This window comes from Squalius cephalus (assembly GCF_949319135.1).
Source record: "Squalius cephalus genome assembly, chromosome: 6".
Lineage (NCBI taxonomy): Eukaryota > Metazoa > Chordata > Actinopteri > Cypriniformes > Leuciscidae > Squalius > Squalius cephalus.
Window position 1 is genome coordinate 10,404,323 of NC_137127.1, and position 19,009 is coordinate 10,423,331.

A 19,009-nucleotide genomic window follows, 5' to 3' on the forward strand; every position below is an offset into this window, starting at 1 on the left:
AGTAGTTTAAAATTCATTATATGATCGCAAATCAACATTTTAACGCAGCTGCCGAACAACTTTCCTTGTTTTGTGTCACGCGCATGACGTCACTCGGCGTCGGCCCGTGACGCTGCGTCTCTTTGTTGGGCCAGCAGCAGCGTCGCGTCGCTCCTCTGTTGTTGTTTTCTCTGCTGCTGGAAAAACTGGAATGCTAGCAGCTAAAGAAGTATTCTCGTTTTGTTTTTGCTCTGTCTGCCAAATAATACACATCGAACTTATCTCACTTGGCGTGTCGCTACACTAAACGCAACCCAGTCATGGACTCAGACGAGGGTTACAATTACGAATTCGACGACGAGGAAGAGGAATGCAGCGAAGACAGCGGCGAAGATGAGACCGCGGACGACACCCTGGAGCTCGGCGAGGTGGAGTTGGTTGATCCCGTTGTGGCCGGCGGGGAGCGAGACGACTGCGGGGAGACCGGGGGCAGCGGCCTCGGGCCCGGGCAGGATGAGGAAGACTACCGCTTTGAAGTTCTCACTGCCGAACAGATCCTGCAGCATATGGTGGAGTGTATAAGGGAGGTCAACGAGGTCATCCAGGTAAGTGTTTTCAGGGCACCCTTTGGGCTCAGATCGCCCTGGAATTACCCGTTATAACAAAAGAGAACATTTTGACATCGTTCTGGGAAACTTTGCCCCGCCGTTGGCAACGCACGAGACGCGAAAAAGCCACCAGTTGTCCTTTAAACCAAAGTGAATGAAAAGACAGTGTTGATACATATATGGTTATGAAGGAGCATGTTTGCGTCAACCCTGTCCTTAGCTCATCCAGTAATGACATAAGATGCTTAACTAGCTTCTAGTTCACCTGCATATACAATCATGCTGACATGTCTCCCTTTCACTGTGCTTAATTTAAACAAAAGTACATTTCTATTGCCAAAACGTTTGCGTCAGAACTTATCATAAACCAAGTCACATAAAGTAAAATAATGATATTGTAAATAATCTCTCCATTTTATTTGAGTCCCCTTGTTCCTGGTCACACTAGCTTAGTAAGCTAACCACGAGCAAACAGCCCCAGTTTAAGTGCATTAAAAAAGCTATATTGCGATGTCTTCATATGTTTCATATGTCTTCAGGGCTGGTTGTTGATAGTCCGACGAAGAAGGTGTCCTCTTCATCATCCGTTTAGCTGGGATATGGGTTAGGTCGCGTTAGCATGTGTGAGTTACCTAGTCTTATAGTTGCTCCCGACAACAACATGGCGGAACCGATGCTTCATCATGGCTGGTTATGTTTGATTAAACATCTCAAAAATAGCTCATCGAAGTGAATTTGAGTCATGATTAATGTTTGCTTTCTGCTGCGGAGTCATAGCCACAGGCTGTTTGGAGTCTCGTGAAGCTCGACATTTCACTCTGCTAACAGCAGTTTGATTGTTTAGTTTAGTTTACTCTGGTTAATTCACAGATTTTGCGTTTGTTTATCAGATTGGCACCTTCTGTGCAGTCAGCAAACGCCTTTTTATGTGTGCATGCTGTTATTGTGATAAGTTGAAGTGAGATGAGTGATGCTGTGCCTCACTTTATAATATATCTATTACAGTGAGTACACCCATTTCTGTGTTGGAGTTTAATCTGTCTGTTTGTCCCAGTGCAGTGCAGGCTTTCTCAACATGCCTGACATTTTCAACTGAACCCAATGAAGACCCTGGTTTAGTTCAGGAATGTCAAATTGGGGTGGTTGTGAAATTCAGAAGGTTATGTCTCCTCGTATCCCTCTGCACTGCCTGCCAATATGCACTTTGATAAACTTTTTGGAGTATTGTGGTACATGCTTTGTCTCCCTGACAAGCAAGAATGCACTCTGTTGTCATTGCTGCTCTTTGAAGCATTGTCCTTCATGCCACAAACCCCAAGATGTCCTCGCAGACTGTATCGCGATGACGTACTGGATTAAATCCAATGCATATAGTGGACGTGTCATTCCCCCCCTACAAGGGGTTAGTATTTGTTGTAGCATTGTGTAGGCAATCAGCACTGTGATTGACATTAGTAGTGAAATATTTACACATATATTACATTTATTAGACATTCAAATAACTAGCAGTTATTTGGGCTTTAATTAGTATTTTGTCAAGTCATAATAATGCCAATAATCAATATCAGTTGTTTTCCTGACAAATTATTAATTTAGCAATGATTTAAGCAGAAAATTAGGTGTTTGTGAGTGACCATTAACTCAATGTGTAGGCTAGTTTATTCATATTTTTGTCTTCTGTGTCAGTATGGTAGTCAAAAGTATAAGTAAAAAGTAAAACTATATACTTTATGTAAACTATCTGTCTAGTACACACAGACACACACTTGCTGTATATACAATTATTTATGCCTTTTGTCTCTTGTTACAGAATCCTGCTACAATCACTAGAATATTACTTAGTCATTTCAACTGGGACAAAGAAAAGCTGATGGAAAGGTAATTGTTCTCTGTGGTCTATTCCCTCCCACCAGATTATTAGTCAGCTAACACCTGTCTCTATTCAATACTGAACCAGCAAAGTTTGAGAATAATGTAACGTTTATCTCTTTGCAGGTACTTTGATGGTAACCTGGACAAGCTGTTCTCAGAGTGTCATGTTATAAACCCCAGCAAGAAGTCTCGGACACGCCTCATGAACACAAGATCGTCGGCACAGGACATGCCATGTCAGATCTGCTATCTCAACTATCCTAACTCGGTCAGTGCCCTCAGCGCAGTCGCTTTCGTTGCCTCTGATTAATCTATTTCCACGGCTGCTGTGCTGATATTTTATTAGCAGGCTCACTGGAAATACAACTGCCATCGTTCGCACAGTTCTGCACATCCTCTATCCCTGGAATGTTCTTTGTTAGACAGTTTGGCTCATTTGATTAATAATTATAGTCAATAAAAAAAGTGTGGTACTCTCAGGTCCATTTAATATACACTACTGTTCAAAAGTTTGGTTTTGGAAAGATTGTGTTTGAAAAGTCTCTTATACTCACCAAGGCTGCATTTATTTGATCAAAATAAAAAAAAATGGTGAAATATTTGTACAATTTAAAATAATAGTTTTCTGTTTTAATATATTTTAAAATGTAATTTATTAATATAATGGCAAAGCTAAATTTTCAGCATCATTCCTCCAGTCTTCCAATTTGGTGCTTAAGAAACATTTCTTATTGATAATTCGATGATAATATTATATACGTCTTTTTTATATAATTTTGACGGATATTATTTTCTCATTACTATTAGTTGAAAATTGTTTGGAATTGATGAATAGAAAGATCAAAAGAACAGTATTTATTTGAAATATAATTTTTTTTGTAATAGTCTCTTTACTGTCACTTTTGATCAATTTAATGTGTCTTTGCTAAATAAAAGTATTAATTACTTTCATTAAAAAAAAATTGGACCCCAAACTTTTGCACAGTTGTGTGTTTGCTATATTTAAATCCATTCTACATAGATTTCCTCCCAAAATCATTTGATAAAATGCAACGTATGAAGATTCCATCTGTGGCTGTTTATTTCAGTGGATCTGTTGAATCGCTTAGCAGTGTGAACAGATTGTGTACCACATGGATTGGATGCTGTTGCATTGTGGGGTATGTTAAGGTGGTATGCAGTGTTATTTGGATATATCTTGTGTTTTCGTGTTTGCCACTCTGTGCTACACACTGCAGTGTCTCAGCCGTCAGGACGGATTTCTAATGAGCTCTTTTCGTCAGTAATCTCTTCACTGGATTACTCATATTGTATACAAAGCAGCTGAGGAGAGGAACAGGCGGGTCTTTGGATTTGCAGGGAACCTTGAGAAATATTGTGTGTATGTCAGTGAAAGGATAGATTAATTGTGGCATGCATGAATTGTTTTGATCAGCTTTGTCATGTGACTGTCTGAAATAAAACTCTGGATTAAGCATCAGGGATTTGGAAACTGTTCTATTTATTGCTTTGAATTGTGACTGAACTATTTAACTGGAATAGCAACCGGTGAAAGTTCCTTTCTCACTGCTTGTCAGCTCGAAGTAAAGGGTCAGTTGGTGGTCACATGATACAGCTAACTTCATCTTTGGCAAATGTAACTATCATCATTTTGACGTTGAGAGTTCTGCTTAACTGAGCTTAATCTGATTGCGGGTGTATGCAGTATATCAGTTTATTAGGATGATTCATTTAACCCAATGTCTAATTCAGATTTCAATGTTTATGTGTTGCTTCATAAAGCTGACCACCACTCTGTTCCCAAGAGATGTTCCCTAAATACCATTAGTGCCGTCTGCACAGTGTTGTTAAAGTACTTGTGATGTTGTTGTAAGCAATACTCTGCTTGCGTCAGTCCTACCACAAATATTAAGCTGATTTGTTCTTGCCTGCGTTGTCTGCTGTCCCAAGAGAGAGAACCAGGCATTTACTACCAGGGGGCCTGAGACAAGAGCTGGGCGGTATGACGATATATATCATTCCCACCAGAGTTTGAAATTAACTTTTTCACTCACCGGCCAATGTGGCTTCTAAATTTTTAAGTTACCTGCTATTCAGATCTTCTACTAGCCAAAAAAAGAAGAAATTAACCAGATTAACTATGTCACATCTTAAAAATATAAACATAATTAACATAAAAAATGTAGAAATGGCTAGTGATTTGACAGCGTTACCCGCCACAGTTGATTTGTACCTGCATTTGGCAGGTTGGCGGTTGTTAATTTCAAACCCTGGTTACCACGGTATAAAATGTCTATCCTTAGAGATTTTGCTATAACGTGTATATCGTTGTATGTAAATATATAGCACTATTATTGACACTTCAGAGTGATGAAATGCATGAATGAGAATATAAAGAGTGGAACAGGCTTGATGTTAAAAAGACTTATAAGTGCAATATATCCTGCTCGTGCTGACTGGCACCCTGCCAAAGTGTGTGCACAGAAAGCTGCCTCTCTCAGAAGGCGATCGTGAATTTGGGTCGTGCTCGATGTTGAGTAGTGCTTGAATGGTCAAATACACACGTGATTATGTCAAAATGCCCATTGTGTGGTGGAGTATTCATGTAAACACAGCCAGTAAAGTAAACGGTTGGGTGTAAATCGGATGTGTATCAGTAAATTGGATCCGTGCTTTGGTCTTAAAGTGACAGCAGCCTAATATACCTACTTGCTGCTCTGTGACATTAATGTGAATCAAACAAAAGAGAAAATTACTTACTGCTCTTGACTAAATAACCTTTTTTTCCAGCTTTAATAAGAATACATTTAGATGTAATTAAAACAGTGCCTACTATGCAATATTACATTTTTACATTTGATTAAATTTCTGTACTAATTCTAACTAGTACTAACTAAGAGGACCACAATCAATGGCTTTTTTGTGTTATATTATCCTTGACAGTTTCTGAAATGTTTTATGAACTTTCTTTGTACAATTATTTTTTAAATCTAGTTTGCCACATGTTAAATAAACCTAATGTACCTGAAAATGTAATTTGTTTAGGCTAAATCATATTTTTGTTATTGTATTTGTCCTGTTGTTTGTAATTTGCTTCTTTTTCAAATTTGTAATAACAGAAATTAGACAAAATTAACACAAAATAACTATATTGTGATATGTAACGTTATCATGAAATACAATTGATCATATCATGAAATAAGAATTTGGTCTTATCGCCCACCCCTACACATGGTAAACGCATGACAAAGGGATACTTTGTTGGAGCAGTAGATAATCACTATGGCTGACTCTTGTCACCTGTTCAGAACTGCTTCATAAGATCACTATCTGAGCCAAAAAACACAGGGTTGTTGGTTTTATCGATCTGTTGAAGAGAACCAGGCTCATTGTATTTCATGGGCACACAACACTGGATAGCTGTTAGCTAGATTTTTTTTCATTGCTTTTTTAGGTTTAATGTTTTGCAGTAGGCTATTTGACATTTGTATTTCTGTATATTATAGTTCCTTATTCAGTCTGCAAGATCCAAAAGAAGAAAGACATTCAGTTCTTAGGCTATTTCATGTCATGAAATTTAGGGCTGGGTATTGACAAAAATTTCACGTTTCAGTTTGATTTCGATTCACAAGCTCGCGTTTCGATCCAGTTCCAATTTCGATTCAATAATTGGGGTATGTTTCGGGTGCAAATCACTAGAGGAAAAAATATCTCTACAACTAATGTTGTAAACTATACAGGAAACCCCAGTTGGCTCATTAATATAATATTAAAGGTTAAAGTTTGTATAGGCTATTTGCATTTAAATTACAATAGGAAGTTTTTATAATAATAATAATGTTATAATAATATTTTTATGATAATTATGTTTCTATTTGTTTTTTGAAAACATTTAAATGGTGGCCAGTAAAAAACATGACAGATTTATTCAAATAAGTAGGTTAAGTAAAAATACAATGATATGCAATATAGTTCATATATCTATCAAAATATTTATTTTAATACATTTTGAGATAGTTGAGTTTATTTTTCTAGCGAACCAACGAGTTTATGGTCACTGATTGGCAATTCTGAGGTAAATGTAACGTTACCTGAAATATTGTGTATCAGCTGTTTTATTGATGTCTTTACGCTGTTAAACCGCTGATTAATTGATTACATCAGACATGATACGTTTCAGTAAGTTGTTATATATCTTTCAACATACCTTCTGATGTTCATTCATGTTTATTTTGTGCTTTAACTAGTAGTAAAGAGATGATCAGTTCACGTGCTGCTTAAACTGATGCACCAACAGCAATCTGTCGCGCCACATTAAAGAACGCAAAAACATAATTTATTGGAATTTCGTAAATTTGACAGAATTTGAAAGCAGAGACTTTGTTTCATATCAAAAGTAACTAAGCTTATTGTGATATTTTGGATGGGAGACATGCTACAATGTTTTGTTCATTCATCAACCGAAAACAGCATTGACTGAAAGATTGATCCTTGGGATTTAAGAATCAATATTCATCAAAATGAGAATCGATTAAAGTCGAGAAATGTATATATTTAACCCAGCCCTAATGAAATTGTATTTATATGCATTTACACTGTTCTCAGAACTTGTGTTATTAATTTGTAACTTCTGATTTTAAATGTGGATTTGGTGTTGGCTGTTCTTTTGCAGTACTTCACTGGTCTGGAATGTGGGCACAAGTTCTGCATGCAGTGCTGGGGCGATTACTTAACCACCAAAATCATAGAGGAAGGAATGGGACAGGTACATATTCCAGCTCTCAGTACACACATAGCCTTTAGATTGGGTTGTTGTTATACCAAAATGTCAGTAGTTGATACCAATACCAGTGGATTTTCATGGCTCTTAATGTCACACCAAAACTAATATGAACACACCTTTATTTAAACATTTGAAGATGAATAATATACACTACAGTTCAAAAGTCTCGGGTCGGTAGGATTTTTAAAACGTTTTTGAAAGAAGTCTCATTGTGGATGCATAAATACATGTGGATATTTGATCAAAAATACAGTTAAAACAGTAATATTGTGAAATATTGCTTTATTTTAAGTAACTGTTTTATATTTTAATATTTAGTATTTGATCTGAATCTGATCTGAATTTTCAGCTGTCATTACTCCAGTTTTCAGTGTCACATGATCCTTCAGAAATCATTCTAATATCCTGATTTGGTGCTCATGAAACATTTCTTAATAATATCAATGTTGAAAACAGTTGTGCTGCTTAATATCTTTATGAAAACCACAATACATTTTTGCAGGATTGTTTGAAGAATAGATTCTTCAAAAGAGTAGCATTTGCTTGAATATTTTTGTAATGTTATAAATGTCTTTACTGTCAGTTTTAATCAATTTTATGAATCCTCGCTGAATAAAATGAAGAATTTTTTTTAAATCGTACTAATCCCAAACTTTTGAACTGTATTGTAGCCATCAAGTACTTCTCAATTAAGTAAACATTGCTTTAAGTAAAGTAAAATGAAGAGCAGTGATTCCCCCCCCACACACACATTTCATATGTAGATATTGCTTGCTTAATATTGTAGACATAACTGGCAGTCGCTGCATTTACACTGCAAGGTCTAATGCACAAACCAAATGTTTTGACACTGACTGTTTGTCTCATGTAAATGTAACAGACTATATTTCTAGCATTTTGACCAAGAAGTGCATTTGACAGTTGATGCATTACTATTAGATGCTGTCTCTCTTCTGAGAGCACTCGCTCTTACACAAATACACATGAGAAAGCAGCCTATCACTCTGACAGGCTGATGTAAATACTGCAGCGGTTGTGTTTTTAGCTGTTAAGCTATTCACACTGGCCATAGCAGATTTTTTTTTTCTGTGTCAACTGACATTTTTTCTGTTTCTCTGACCTATTGTAACACAAGCTTCTTTGTTTCCATTCTAGACCATTTCTTGTCCTGCTCATAGCTGTGATATTCTGGTGGATGACAACACAGTCATGTAAGTGTTTGAGAAATAAATCAGTATTTTTTTTTTTACCCCTCCCTCTGTGGCCATCGTGTTAACATCCTCCAAACATTTTTTTTAATGTAGCAGTTGTTTCAGTAAAGGTAATATCTTAATCTCAGTATTACAGTGTCACAATTTCTCATGATATATAAAAGCCTCATAAGATTAATTCTTCTTAATGGTGTGTTCTGAAGTATATTATGGCTACCCTAGATGAGCTGATAGTTTATTCAGAAGTAGGACACTCTGTTACCATGTCTTGCTGGAAGTGTGAGTCACAACACAGCACCTCCTGTCGATTCAGTTAGATTATTTTGGATCCGCACAGTTGTCTTAACCTACATATGATCTCCCTGCTGCTTTTAAGACGCAGGTACAGGGTCTGATCCTTTTTATATGCTCTTTGTGGCCTCTGGTGGATAATAAATATATTATGTAGAAGCATGCATGTGTCTGTATTTTTCTGATCTAAATATGTCTCAATTCTTTCAACAGGCGACTGATTACAGATTCGAAAGTGAAGTTGAAGTACCAGCATTTAATAACCAATAGTTTTGTAGAGGTGGGATTTCATTCCATTCTATTATATAGTGTAATCTGGGATTTTTAAAAAAAACCTAAATAAAAGCTTTAAGATTTTGGCTAATTTAAAATAAAGTTGTGAAATACAGTGAAGAAATGTCTAAGATTATTTTAAGATTTCTTGGTCATCAAATGTAAGCAAATCTGTGACATTGACCATGTGAACAATTTGTACTAAAGGTCAGGTTTCTTTGCTTTTATTGAAACAAGACTTTTCTCAAATAATGCTGGATAACACGAATCATCATATATGGAAGCATTAAGTTGCTTCACTTGTGATTTGTAAATCTGGCTTATTCTGGTCTCTTTATCTGCAGTGTAACCGACTGTTAAAATGGTGTCCAGCACCTGACTGTCATCACGTTGTCAAAGTACAGTACCCAGATGCCAAACCTGTACGGTGCAAATGTGGTCGGCAGTTTTGGTAAGACACTGAACTGATAATGAGATCAAATACTTTTAGTACGTGGCCTCAGGTCAGGTTTAGGGCTTCCAACAGCTCAGGGCAGACCTGATCAAGCCAGTGACACTAGAACTCAGGATGGCACTGGTAATCTTATCCAGCCATCAAAGCTACCTGTTAATTTTACGAAGCAAAGAGTCATTAGAGCCATTAGAAAATGTGCATACATGTATACACTCACACTTTTAAAAGAGAATGTGTTTTTGTTATGTTTGTGCTAGATCAGAGAATGCTTATGTGCTCTCAATTCATTTGCAGCTTCAACTGTGGAGAAAATTGGCACGATCCAGTGAAGTGTAAGGTATGTTGAGGACTCATTGTATTTTTAAAAATCCTTAAAGGGTTAGTTCACCCAACAATGAAAATTCTGTCATCATTTACTCACCCTCACGCTGTTCCAAACCTGTATGAATTTCTTCCCTCTGTGAACTACCCCTTTAAGACCAACTAGAATTGCACAACAATGCTATCAGTGTTTATATATAAATATCGAGTCATGTATTTGTGTCATGTACGTTTTTTGAAGTTTTTTTACTGTCAACAATGGCTTCTGTGTTTTTCACAGTTTAGCAGTTACTGTTATTTCTGGTAGTAAAACCAGGATCCTACTTTTCTATAAATGCACTGATTTATTTATTTTTTACATTGATGTGTAAAAAATGTATGTGCAAAACACTCACAGTGTCTAAATTCTGAGGCAAAATGAGTATATTTTTTTATTAGTAGAATGCACAGTTCCATTGCCATTAAAGGTAGGGTTGGTAATTTCGGAGAGGCTAGCAATAGCAAGCTAGCTCTGAAATCATAAGATCCCACCCCCTCCTTTCAGAGTGTCTCCAAAGCCAAGCCTCCTCCAAAACACATGAACGCTTACAGCCAGAGCAGTGTATCCGAAGCGTCACGAGAGACGGCGTTAAATTACCTCATGCCACAATACACATAACATTACAATAACAATGAACGTAACGTGGCTTGTACCCACCTGACTGCTGCAGATTTATTTCGCGTTGATAGTCTTGCCATAGAAATGCACAAATATGAATCTGTGGATGTGAACCGCACAGAGTAGAACATCACAGGTTGCCATCTCTTAATTAGGGTAGTTATAACGTGAACACATAAGCTCATTGTTTTAGTTCAGCAGGAACTGTAAAAGGTGGCTGCTGATTGTTTGCGGCGGTGTGTGATGTTTGCGCGAGCAGGGTGCGCGGAGGTATGCAAATACATGGGTTGACAGGCAGGTAGTACATCCTATTATTGCATTCGGGCTGAATTAATTGCAAAAATGTTTGAACATTGCAATGATTGGACGAAAATGTTTTGGTCTTGAGACTTCCACAGAAGATATATGCACATTTCTTATTATTTAGACCACTACTATTATTGATTGCTATCAGGATGTGAAGAGTGTTCCAACCAGTATAACAAAAACTGTTTATGAAAAACATTGCCTACCCTACCTTTAATAGACTGAAAGTAATGAAAATACCCTTTTCCATTCTGAAAGGACAGCACTGAATGAAGTAATGCACATTCACTGTGTAGAAAGTGTTGATTTGGTATGGCAAGTTTTTCTATCTGAACAAAGAAAGCTAGCAGACTGCCACCTCTCCTCCTCTCAGCATTAAGAGGCTCTTCAGAGACTTGTCTTGTTATTGTGGGGGTAGTCTTGGCAAAAACAAAGGAATCTTCTAGTCCCTTGTGCTTCTCATATGGGGATTACAATCATCTTCCATTGAGAGAGAACATTTAACCCTTCATAAGCACTGCCGCAACTCCCTGCTCTTGTTCATGTTTTTATGTAATATTCTGTGTCATGAATACCTCACTTTTGATTCTTTTGTGTCCTCTGATGTTATTTTACCTCTCGATCCCAGTGGTTAAGGAAATGGATTAAAAAATGTGACGATGACAGTGAGACATCAAACTGGATCGCAGCAAATACAAAGGTCAGTGGTTAGACTCACTTTGTGTGGTGAATTTTTCTCTGTGGCATCTGATGACCCAGATGAATAACAGCCATCTTGCTGTTGTGTTGCAGGAATGTCCGAAATGCCACGTCACCATAGAGAAAGATGGTGGCTGCAACCACATGGTGTGCCGAAACCAGAACTGCAAAGCAGAATTCTGCTGGGTTTGCCTGGGGCCCTGGGAGCCACATGGCTCTGCATGGTAGGTTCAGATATATATATTTTTTTAGAAATATAGAATTTATTGTGATGATTTTTTTAAAGATTGTAAAGACATCACAATATTCATACCTTCTGAGCTGTTAGTATTTATCCGCAAGGATTTCAGTTGTTCCCAACCTTAAACTTATATGCTTTACGGTCAAATATGGATGCATAACCCTTATGTTTCTTTTAATGCTCCAAACAATCGGCTACTGATCGCAAACAGCTAATAATCACTTTTATTGATTCGATACGCAACTTGGCGATCACATTTTAATCATGTGAATTAAGGTATGGCGAAGCTCAGCATCTACAAGGTGTGTGTAACTCAAGCCTCTTTATAAAATAACTCCTAACCAATCGGCAATAACAGTAGTTGCTCTTCAGTCTGCATACGTGTGCTCTTCTCCTTCCACTTTTTCCATAGGTTTTCTTATATGCAAGAAGGGGGCTTCAAGGACAAAAGTTTGTGCATTGTATATTGCAGTCATTTCTCATTCATCTTCATTGGACTTCAGTACTTTGCGCAGTTATCTTCTTAGCTTGTGAATATAATGCCCCAATGAGAGCATATGAGAAGAGTGGAGTGACTTTAATTCAAAGTGTTCTGTAAACGCTCCACTCCGTGTTTTCCATGTTTCACTATGCACTGGTGAAAGTAACCGGATTCCAAAAAAATGTTGCTCACTCTTGGTGATCCACTGCAAAGGTCTTTCATTATGTTTGCTTTTTAATGTTCTGAAATTCTTGTCTCAAGAATTCAACACTAAAAACAAAAAATCAACACTAAAAAGTACAACTTTCAATCTACTATTCTACGTTTTCCCAAGGCAACGTTTACATATGCACGTCTGGGATCAGTAGGTCCATCTTAAACATGAGACCTCAAAGACGAGCTTTCCCCTCCTCCTTGTTCCATGCAGTCATCCATTTACAAATCACTTGCAAACATCACTTAGGAAAAGTGACTCATTCAGCTGACAACCACTGAAAATCAGAGTTTAATGTTTTATGATGTGTTAGTAAACAGATTTTGTTGAAATTTACATTTCTTTATTGATGTGCAAAACATTATTGGCTAATAGAACTAATTCTTGGAATGTGTGTGTGTGTTTTTTTGTTTTTTTTACCCATAGGTATAACTGCAATCGCTACAACGAGGATGATGCCAAGGCAGCGCGGGATGCTCAAGAGGTAAATAATGTCAGTCCTTTTGTGCTGGTGTTTGAATATGCAAATTTTGTTCTTAATCTTAAACGTTGTTCTAATAACGGTGTTTGATCTGTGTTGCGCAGCGTTCCAGAGCAGCCCTGCAGAGGTACCTGTTCTACTGCAACCGCTACATGAACCACATGCAGAGCCTGCGCTTCGAGCACAAGCTGTACGCCCAGGTCAAACAGAAGATGGAGGAGATGCAGCAGCACAACATGTCGTGGATCGAGGTGCAGTTTCTGAAGAAGGCCGTGGACGTGCTGTGCCAGTGCCGCTCCACGCTCATGTTCACCTACGTCTTTGCATTCTACCTCAAGAAGAACAACCAGTCTATCATCTTCGAGGTAAACCGGAGATGGTCATTTGTAATGTGAATTATTGAATTGTGTTGTCCAAAAAATGGAAAATCTGTCATTTTAAATGTTTGATGGTTTGTGTGTTTGCACCCAGAATAACCAGGCAGATCTGGAGAATGCCACAGAGGTTCTGTCTGGATATCTGGAACGAGACATCTCCCAAGATTCTCTGCAGGACATTAAGCAGAAAGTACAAGATAAATATAGGTAAGTGTACAAATAGAAATTTTGTTTAACACTAACATTTGTCTGATTATGACAAGCATGGATTTAACACCCATTCACAAGAAGTCTAATGTAACATTAAAAAAAACAAAATGTTTGCCTGAAGTTTTTGCAGCAAAAATATTCACATAAGGCAATGCCAAATGTACAGCATTTTCTGAAGAAAAAAATATATAAATATATATATATATATATATATATATATATATATATATATATATATATATATATATATATATATATATATATATATATATATATATATATATATCTCAGGGGCGTGCAGTCAATATAAGCTGCGAATGGTATTGCGTATGTAATAGGGTGGTCCTTATCAAGTCCAATTTTTTTTTTTTTGTGCAAAATGTTAGTGTCTTAACCTTTTAAACTGTTCCTTTTAACTTCAAAATTAGAAATATGCAAAAATGTTGACAAAAAAATGATATTTAGAGGTAGCTCAATCATGTGGAAGATTGCCTATGTTAAGCTGTGAGGCGTTATTGTGATATGCAAGTAATATTAAAAGTTGCTGCAAATGAACTACATTTTATTGAAATCAGAGCAACACTGACATGACAACAATGACAACAATCTCAAAAAAGCACAAAGTTTTCAACAATCCCTCATTTCTGATGCTCAGCAGCCAGTGTTGACTTTTTGCAGTCTGGATAGATCCGTCGGTGATCTTCCACCACATGAAGGAGAAACTGCAATTGTTCTTCAGAGTGTGTGAGATAGCCATTGTATTCTTGAATCAGAGCCACTCCTCTCTCGGCGTGATCATTGACTACTTTCATTGCATGGTTGCCTGTGCCTCCTGATAATCTGCTTGATTCGGCCAAAGCTTCGGGTCAATTTCAAGGAACGTAATGTAATTTTTTAAACCAAAAAATGTGCTCTAAACCCAAACAATAACCAAGGTGATCATCAATAGAAATATGTATTGATTCCACCAGGAAAGGTAAATCTGCTAAACCGGGTCATGGATGGATTAATTTGGATTTAGTTTCTACAATAAGTAAACTGAGATATGTATCTAAAATACATATTTAGGAATATATGATGCATTAGATGCTTTTATGGAGATTTTTTTTAATTTTACTAGCCAGGTACAACACAAAATCAAATGATCTGTTTTTACGAAAATCATCAAAATCTCAGAAAGTTTAAAGCTATTGAGCTACCAGTAATTATTATGTTACTGCCATAAAAATTGGCAGTATTTTCTTATATAAAGGAACAATTTGAAGGGTTAAGAGCATGACAATTTGATACTTTAAAAATAAGGACCACCCTAGTATGTAACTGTCTGTCATTTATTTATTTGCCAAACGACTGTAATTTTCTTCAAATCTACCAGTTACATAGGGCTTCGGATAAAAGGATCCACAACAGCTTTGATGCCTACGCTCTGTTGTTATGTATCGTCATCATTGTCCTGCGTTCTCATTGGTTTGCTGGCATATGGGGGATTTCTAGCCTGGCAAGCCAGACCTACATCAAGATGTTAGGTCTGGTAACTCACCATAGACACGGCTCAATCCGAGGGGCGGGATAAACAGCTGTCTTTCAAATTCCCTCTGCACGCAATAGGGCTTCAACCAACCAGAGCGTTTTCCCAACAGCGGAGCTGACGTTAGTTGATAGATTCAACTTTTGAATCTGGCCGGCAAAACTACGAACACATCTTCCTTTTTTAAGAATGAATTAAGTGCCGTTCTTTGCTCTTTTCTCAAAGAAAAACTTAACTCCAAGTCCTCCAGAGTCGCGGCCAAAGCCGATTCGAAAGACTGTTCGCCAGAAGCAGCAACTCTTCTTTGTTTTCAAGTAGCAGGGAACCGTCGCAACTCTGTTGTCCTTATGTTAAGCCCGCCCCGCCTACTCTATACACGATGTGATTGGCCTGACCCAATTTAGGTTTTTACAGCTCTGAAAGTCAACGGAGAGTTGCTAGACTACCCTGGCTGCAAAATACATTTTTCTGCCACTAGGGTGCGTCTAGATTTCTAGGCTAGGGGATTTCATGATCAGGGAAAGCCGTCCACAAATCACTCGCCCAAGACAAAAAATGTGCTGTTGCTGCCAGATCTCGTTCAACGAAATTCACATTGTATTTGATCCAAAACTAAATAGATTAAATATATTTTTTTCTTTTTACGAAAACGAATAAACCGTTAAAGACAAACCTACTGTAAGTTGACCTACTGTCACTATCCGAGGTTGTTAATCAATAGTCTATGCGTTTGTTAAAGGGATATTTCACCGCTGGAAAGATGAATTTGTATTTAAATTGGGTCATTTATGTAATAGAAATGTGAAATTATTTTAGAAGTTGGTGCCTTCTAGACTGAGAAAAGTCAGAAAATGTATTTTTGGCTCATGTGGATGAAAGACAACAACTCCCATAATGCACTTGCTTCGCTGCCCTACGAGGCCACTCCCAAGCCACGCCTACCGGTTACAGAGGGCAGTATCGGAAGAAATGATACAACTAGGCTACTAGTTGACTCGAAACTGAAAAGACGCTGTTTTATCGTGAGATCACACCCCCTATGGGTGGGTTGAAAACATGCGGAAGCGGAACTAGTAAAATGACTTTAAAGTCATTGCATTATTTTAACTGGTTTTTAAAGAATAATTGTGTTTTTATTCATTATACCTATATTTATTATAATTAAATTTCACTTACTTGATTTATAATTGGCAACTAATATTTATTATATTACGCTTTTATTACATTCTTAATTAAAAAATACTTCCGGCATGCATTAAATACGTCTTTTGTGTGTCCTAAGCCGATGCACCGTACCGTTTAAAAGGTGAAATTTGTTGTTTCTGCGACATTAGTGACACTTAGCGGAATTACAAAAATACTGCATACTTTGCAAGCGCCCCTTTTGCGTGTTGTGCCTCCCTCAACTCAAACATCACGTTCACAGGTCTTACGGTCTTAAGGTCTTATATATAATATATTGTTTTGCCGTGCTTGACCGTGCTCTCTTCCTTTATAACAATCCACGTTTTGATGCCCCTGTGCGCAGATACTGTGAGAGCAGACGGAGAGTGCTGCTGCAACACGTTCATGAAGGCTACGACAAGGACCTGTGGGAGTACATCGAGGATTGAGGCTACACCTCCACACCACACCACAGACTCTCTGAGAGAAACTCCACCCACTAGAGCGCCGATGCAACGACAAGAGCTCTGCTGCCTCCTCCCTGGCAAACCGCCCTGCGTTGCAGAATTTTTTCCAGATTTTTTTGTTCCATGAAAAGCATAAGAGTAAATTATATTTAATTGAAAAAGTTAGAGAATATTAAAAATACAAATATTACATGTTCAACAGTATTGTTAGCAGCGTGAAGCGCAAGACCTGAGAAATCCAACAAAACGCTCTTGCCCTCGGAAGTCTTTTTCCTTCTTATCGGTTATGTTCGTGGACGTGTTCCGTTTTGACTTTATTTTATATAATCTTTTTGCGTGTTGAAAATGGACTTTGTTTTCAAAATGGCTTTAATTCTGACCATGTCTGGCGAGATCCGTGTTAGGGTTTGCTGAATGTTGATTGGTTGATTGTAAGGAGACGACATTTTTGGCACACAGACGTTAGTGGAATAGGACACAAAAAAACACCAAAAAAAACAAAAACAAAAATCGGTATTTTTCAATTTGTAAATAATGCATATGCATGGAAGTTAAAGAGTAAGAGTGGCATGTGTTTGCATCATTTTTAAAAGATATTTATCTTTACAAATATAAAAAAAAAAAAAAATGTATATTTGCTGTGTAGATTGAGTGTCTTTCCTATCTTGGATCGGTTTGGACTCGACATATGCTTGACGTAAATGGGGAGCCCGTGTGTCTCCCTCCGCTCCTCCCCTTTGCTCCTCAGGGACGGAGCAGGGCTATATTCTGCCAAATCCAGCAGATCATGCCAAGGTGGTGCGCTTCTGCCGACTACAAGTTTTGTGGGAGCTTCTTGGCTTTACAGTCGGAGGAAATGGGGGTAGTTTAATGTTCGCTGCTTTTTCCAAGAGTTCAGATTTTTCGAACAGAACAGTGGTTTCCTCTGCTCTGCCTTCTTTGCTGTTATTCTTCTCCTAGGTAGATTTAGGATCGTATGATTTTAAGAGTTATATGAATAATTTCTGAGAGCCAAACTGAGTGACATTCACTCATATAACCTTTTATATTTTTTCTTTTTGTCTCTCTGAAGTTAATTCTTCGTTCCTGACCCCGGCTCGAGGTTCTTTTCTCTGTCCGCCCATCATTCACGTAGGTTAAATTGAACCGATGGGCCTCGTTGAGCTGCTTTCTTGACATCTGTTGTCAAGTGTTCTGACTGAGCCATTGACAAACAGGGTTAGGCATTTCCCACATGATCCGTTTTTTTTTTTTTTTTGGCACACCGCAGAACTAGTAGTCAGAAGCCACTGTTATCTCCACACTGCTTTAAATTAATTTAGTGTAAAATAATCACACGTTTGCACCCGGGATGGATTTCCAAAGGGCCCGTTTGAGTCATGATATAGTTTGCAGGGAATGTGATGTAACCTTTGTACTGTGATGTTGCATTTGTGTACACTTTGTTCATGCATTGTGTGTGTGGACACACCGTGGCTATCATTGAAGCACTGAGACCCTCTCTTCAGGGGTACTGGGGTGGGGTTCCGGGATAGACACAGGTGGGACGGTGTCATTGTAGATCAAGTTGGCTTATTCAGACAACACCAAAGTGTCAGTCTCAAACTGGTGATTTTTTTTCTTTTTTTTCCCCTCCCTCTCTTTCTGCTGGAAGTGTGATTCATATATTGGCTTTTCTTTCTTTCTTTTTTTTACGTTTCAAATGTGCGCCATTAAAATAAATGTCCTAAAATGCATTCTTCATTTAAAGTAATATCATTCTCTTGTGTTATTAATCATTTTTGCTTTGTGTGCTGGGAATGATTGCCGTTTGTTTTCAAGTTTTGAGTGCCGAGATGGTCTTCCAGGTATAAACATATATCAATTGACTATTAAATGAGAATTAGACATTTCATGCAAGCATATTGCAGAATAATAAATGGGAAAATCTTCCAAGTTTGGCTACTTATTTTGCAGGTCCCTGTAGTTTCCATTACAAAGGAATGCGCGGTGTGTTCTGCTAAAACATGGAATGGTTATACTGGCCCTGTATGCAGTGTGTGTGTGTGTGTGTGTGTGTGTGTGTGTGTGTGTGTGTAACTGTCTCCTTCCGGCCTGTTTGCTTCTCAGCTACGCCTATTTGATCATGTCTGGTAGTTCTTGAGCATCCAAAATTAACATTCAAGGTAACAAAAAGCAGCTACTCTCATTTTGTTGAGACATCCAAAAACTTTTAATACTTTTCTACATGTATCCTTTCTTTATGCGATTTAATTTTTTTTTTTTTTTTTTTGATTTCTTGTATACATAGTGTACAAATGTGTAAGAAATTAGTTGTTTGTTTTTGAAGAAAACAAATATTAAAGTGCAAAATGTTGCAAACATTGCTTTAGTTTGTGTGCTTTTGTTTAT

General features: G+C 37.6%; 1 protein-coding gene across 2 annotated transcripts; it reads left to right on the top strand.

Moving 5' to 3' along the window:
• Positions 1 to 85: 85 nt before the first annotated feature.
• On the top strand, positions 86 to 18,981 carry arih1 (ariadne ubiquitin-conjugating enzyme E2 binding protein homolog 1). Of its 2 annotated transcripts, none has more exons than XM_079873740.1 (14): positions 86 to 584; positions 2,398 to 2,465; positions 2,583 to 2,727; positions 7,132 to 7,224; positions 8,398 to 8,453; positions 8,958 to 9,024; positions 9,362 to 9,468; positions 9,766 to 9,808; positions 11,385 to 11,456; positions 11,549 to 11,679; positions 12,818 to 12,884; positions 12,977 to 13,237; positions 13,344 to 13,456; positions 16,516 to 18,981. In XM_079873740.1, exons 1-14 carry the CDS (start codon positions 300 to 302, stop codon positions 16,598 to 16,600), a joined length of 1,593 nt encoding a protein of 530 aa, XP_079729866.1. In that variant the 5' UTR covers positions 86 to 299; the 3' UTR covers positions 16,601 to 18,981. The 2 variants fall into 2 exon arrangements, with proteins under 2 accessions (XP_079729866.1, XP_079729867.1); XM_079873741.1 differs by having other exon boundaries at positions 12,818 to 12,875.
• The last annotated feature ends 28 nt before the right edge of the window (positions 18,982 to 19,009 follow it).

Excerpts from the sequence above, each read along its gene's own strand:
- arih1 (XM_079873740.1), top strand. The coding sequence starts at position 300 with ATGGACTCAGACGAGGGTTACAATTACGAATTCGACGACGAGGAAGAG. Across the intron at positions 585-2,397 it reads AGGTCAACGAGGTCATCCAG|AATCCTGCTACAATCACTAG; the intron begins GTAAGTGTTTTC and ends CTCTTGTTACAG. Across the intron at positions 8,454-8,957 it reads GTGGATGACAACACAGTCAT|GCGACTGATTACAGATTCGA; the intron begins GTAAGTGTTTGA and ends TTCTTTCAACAG.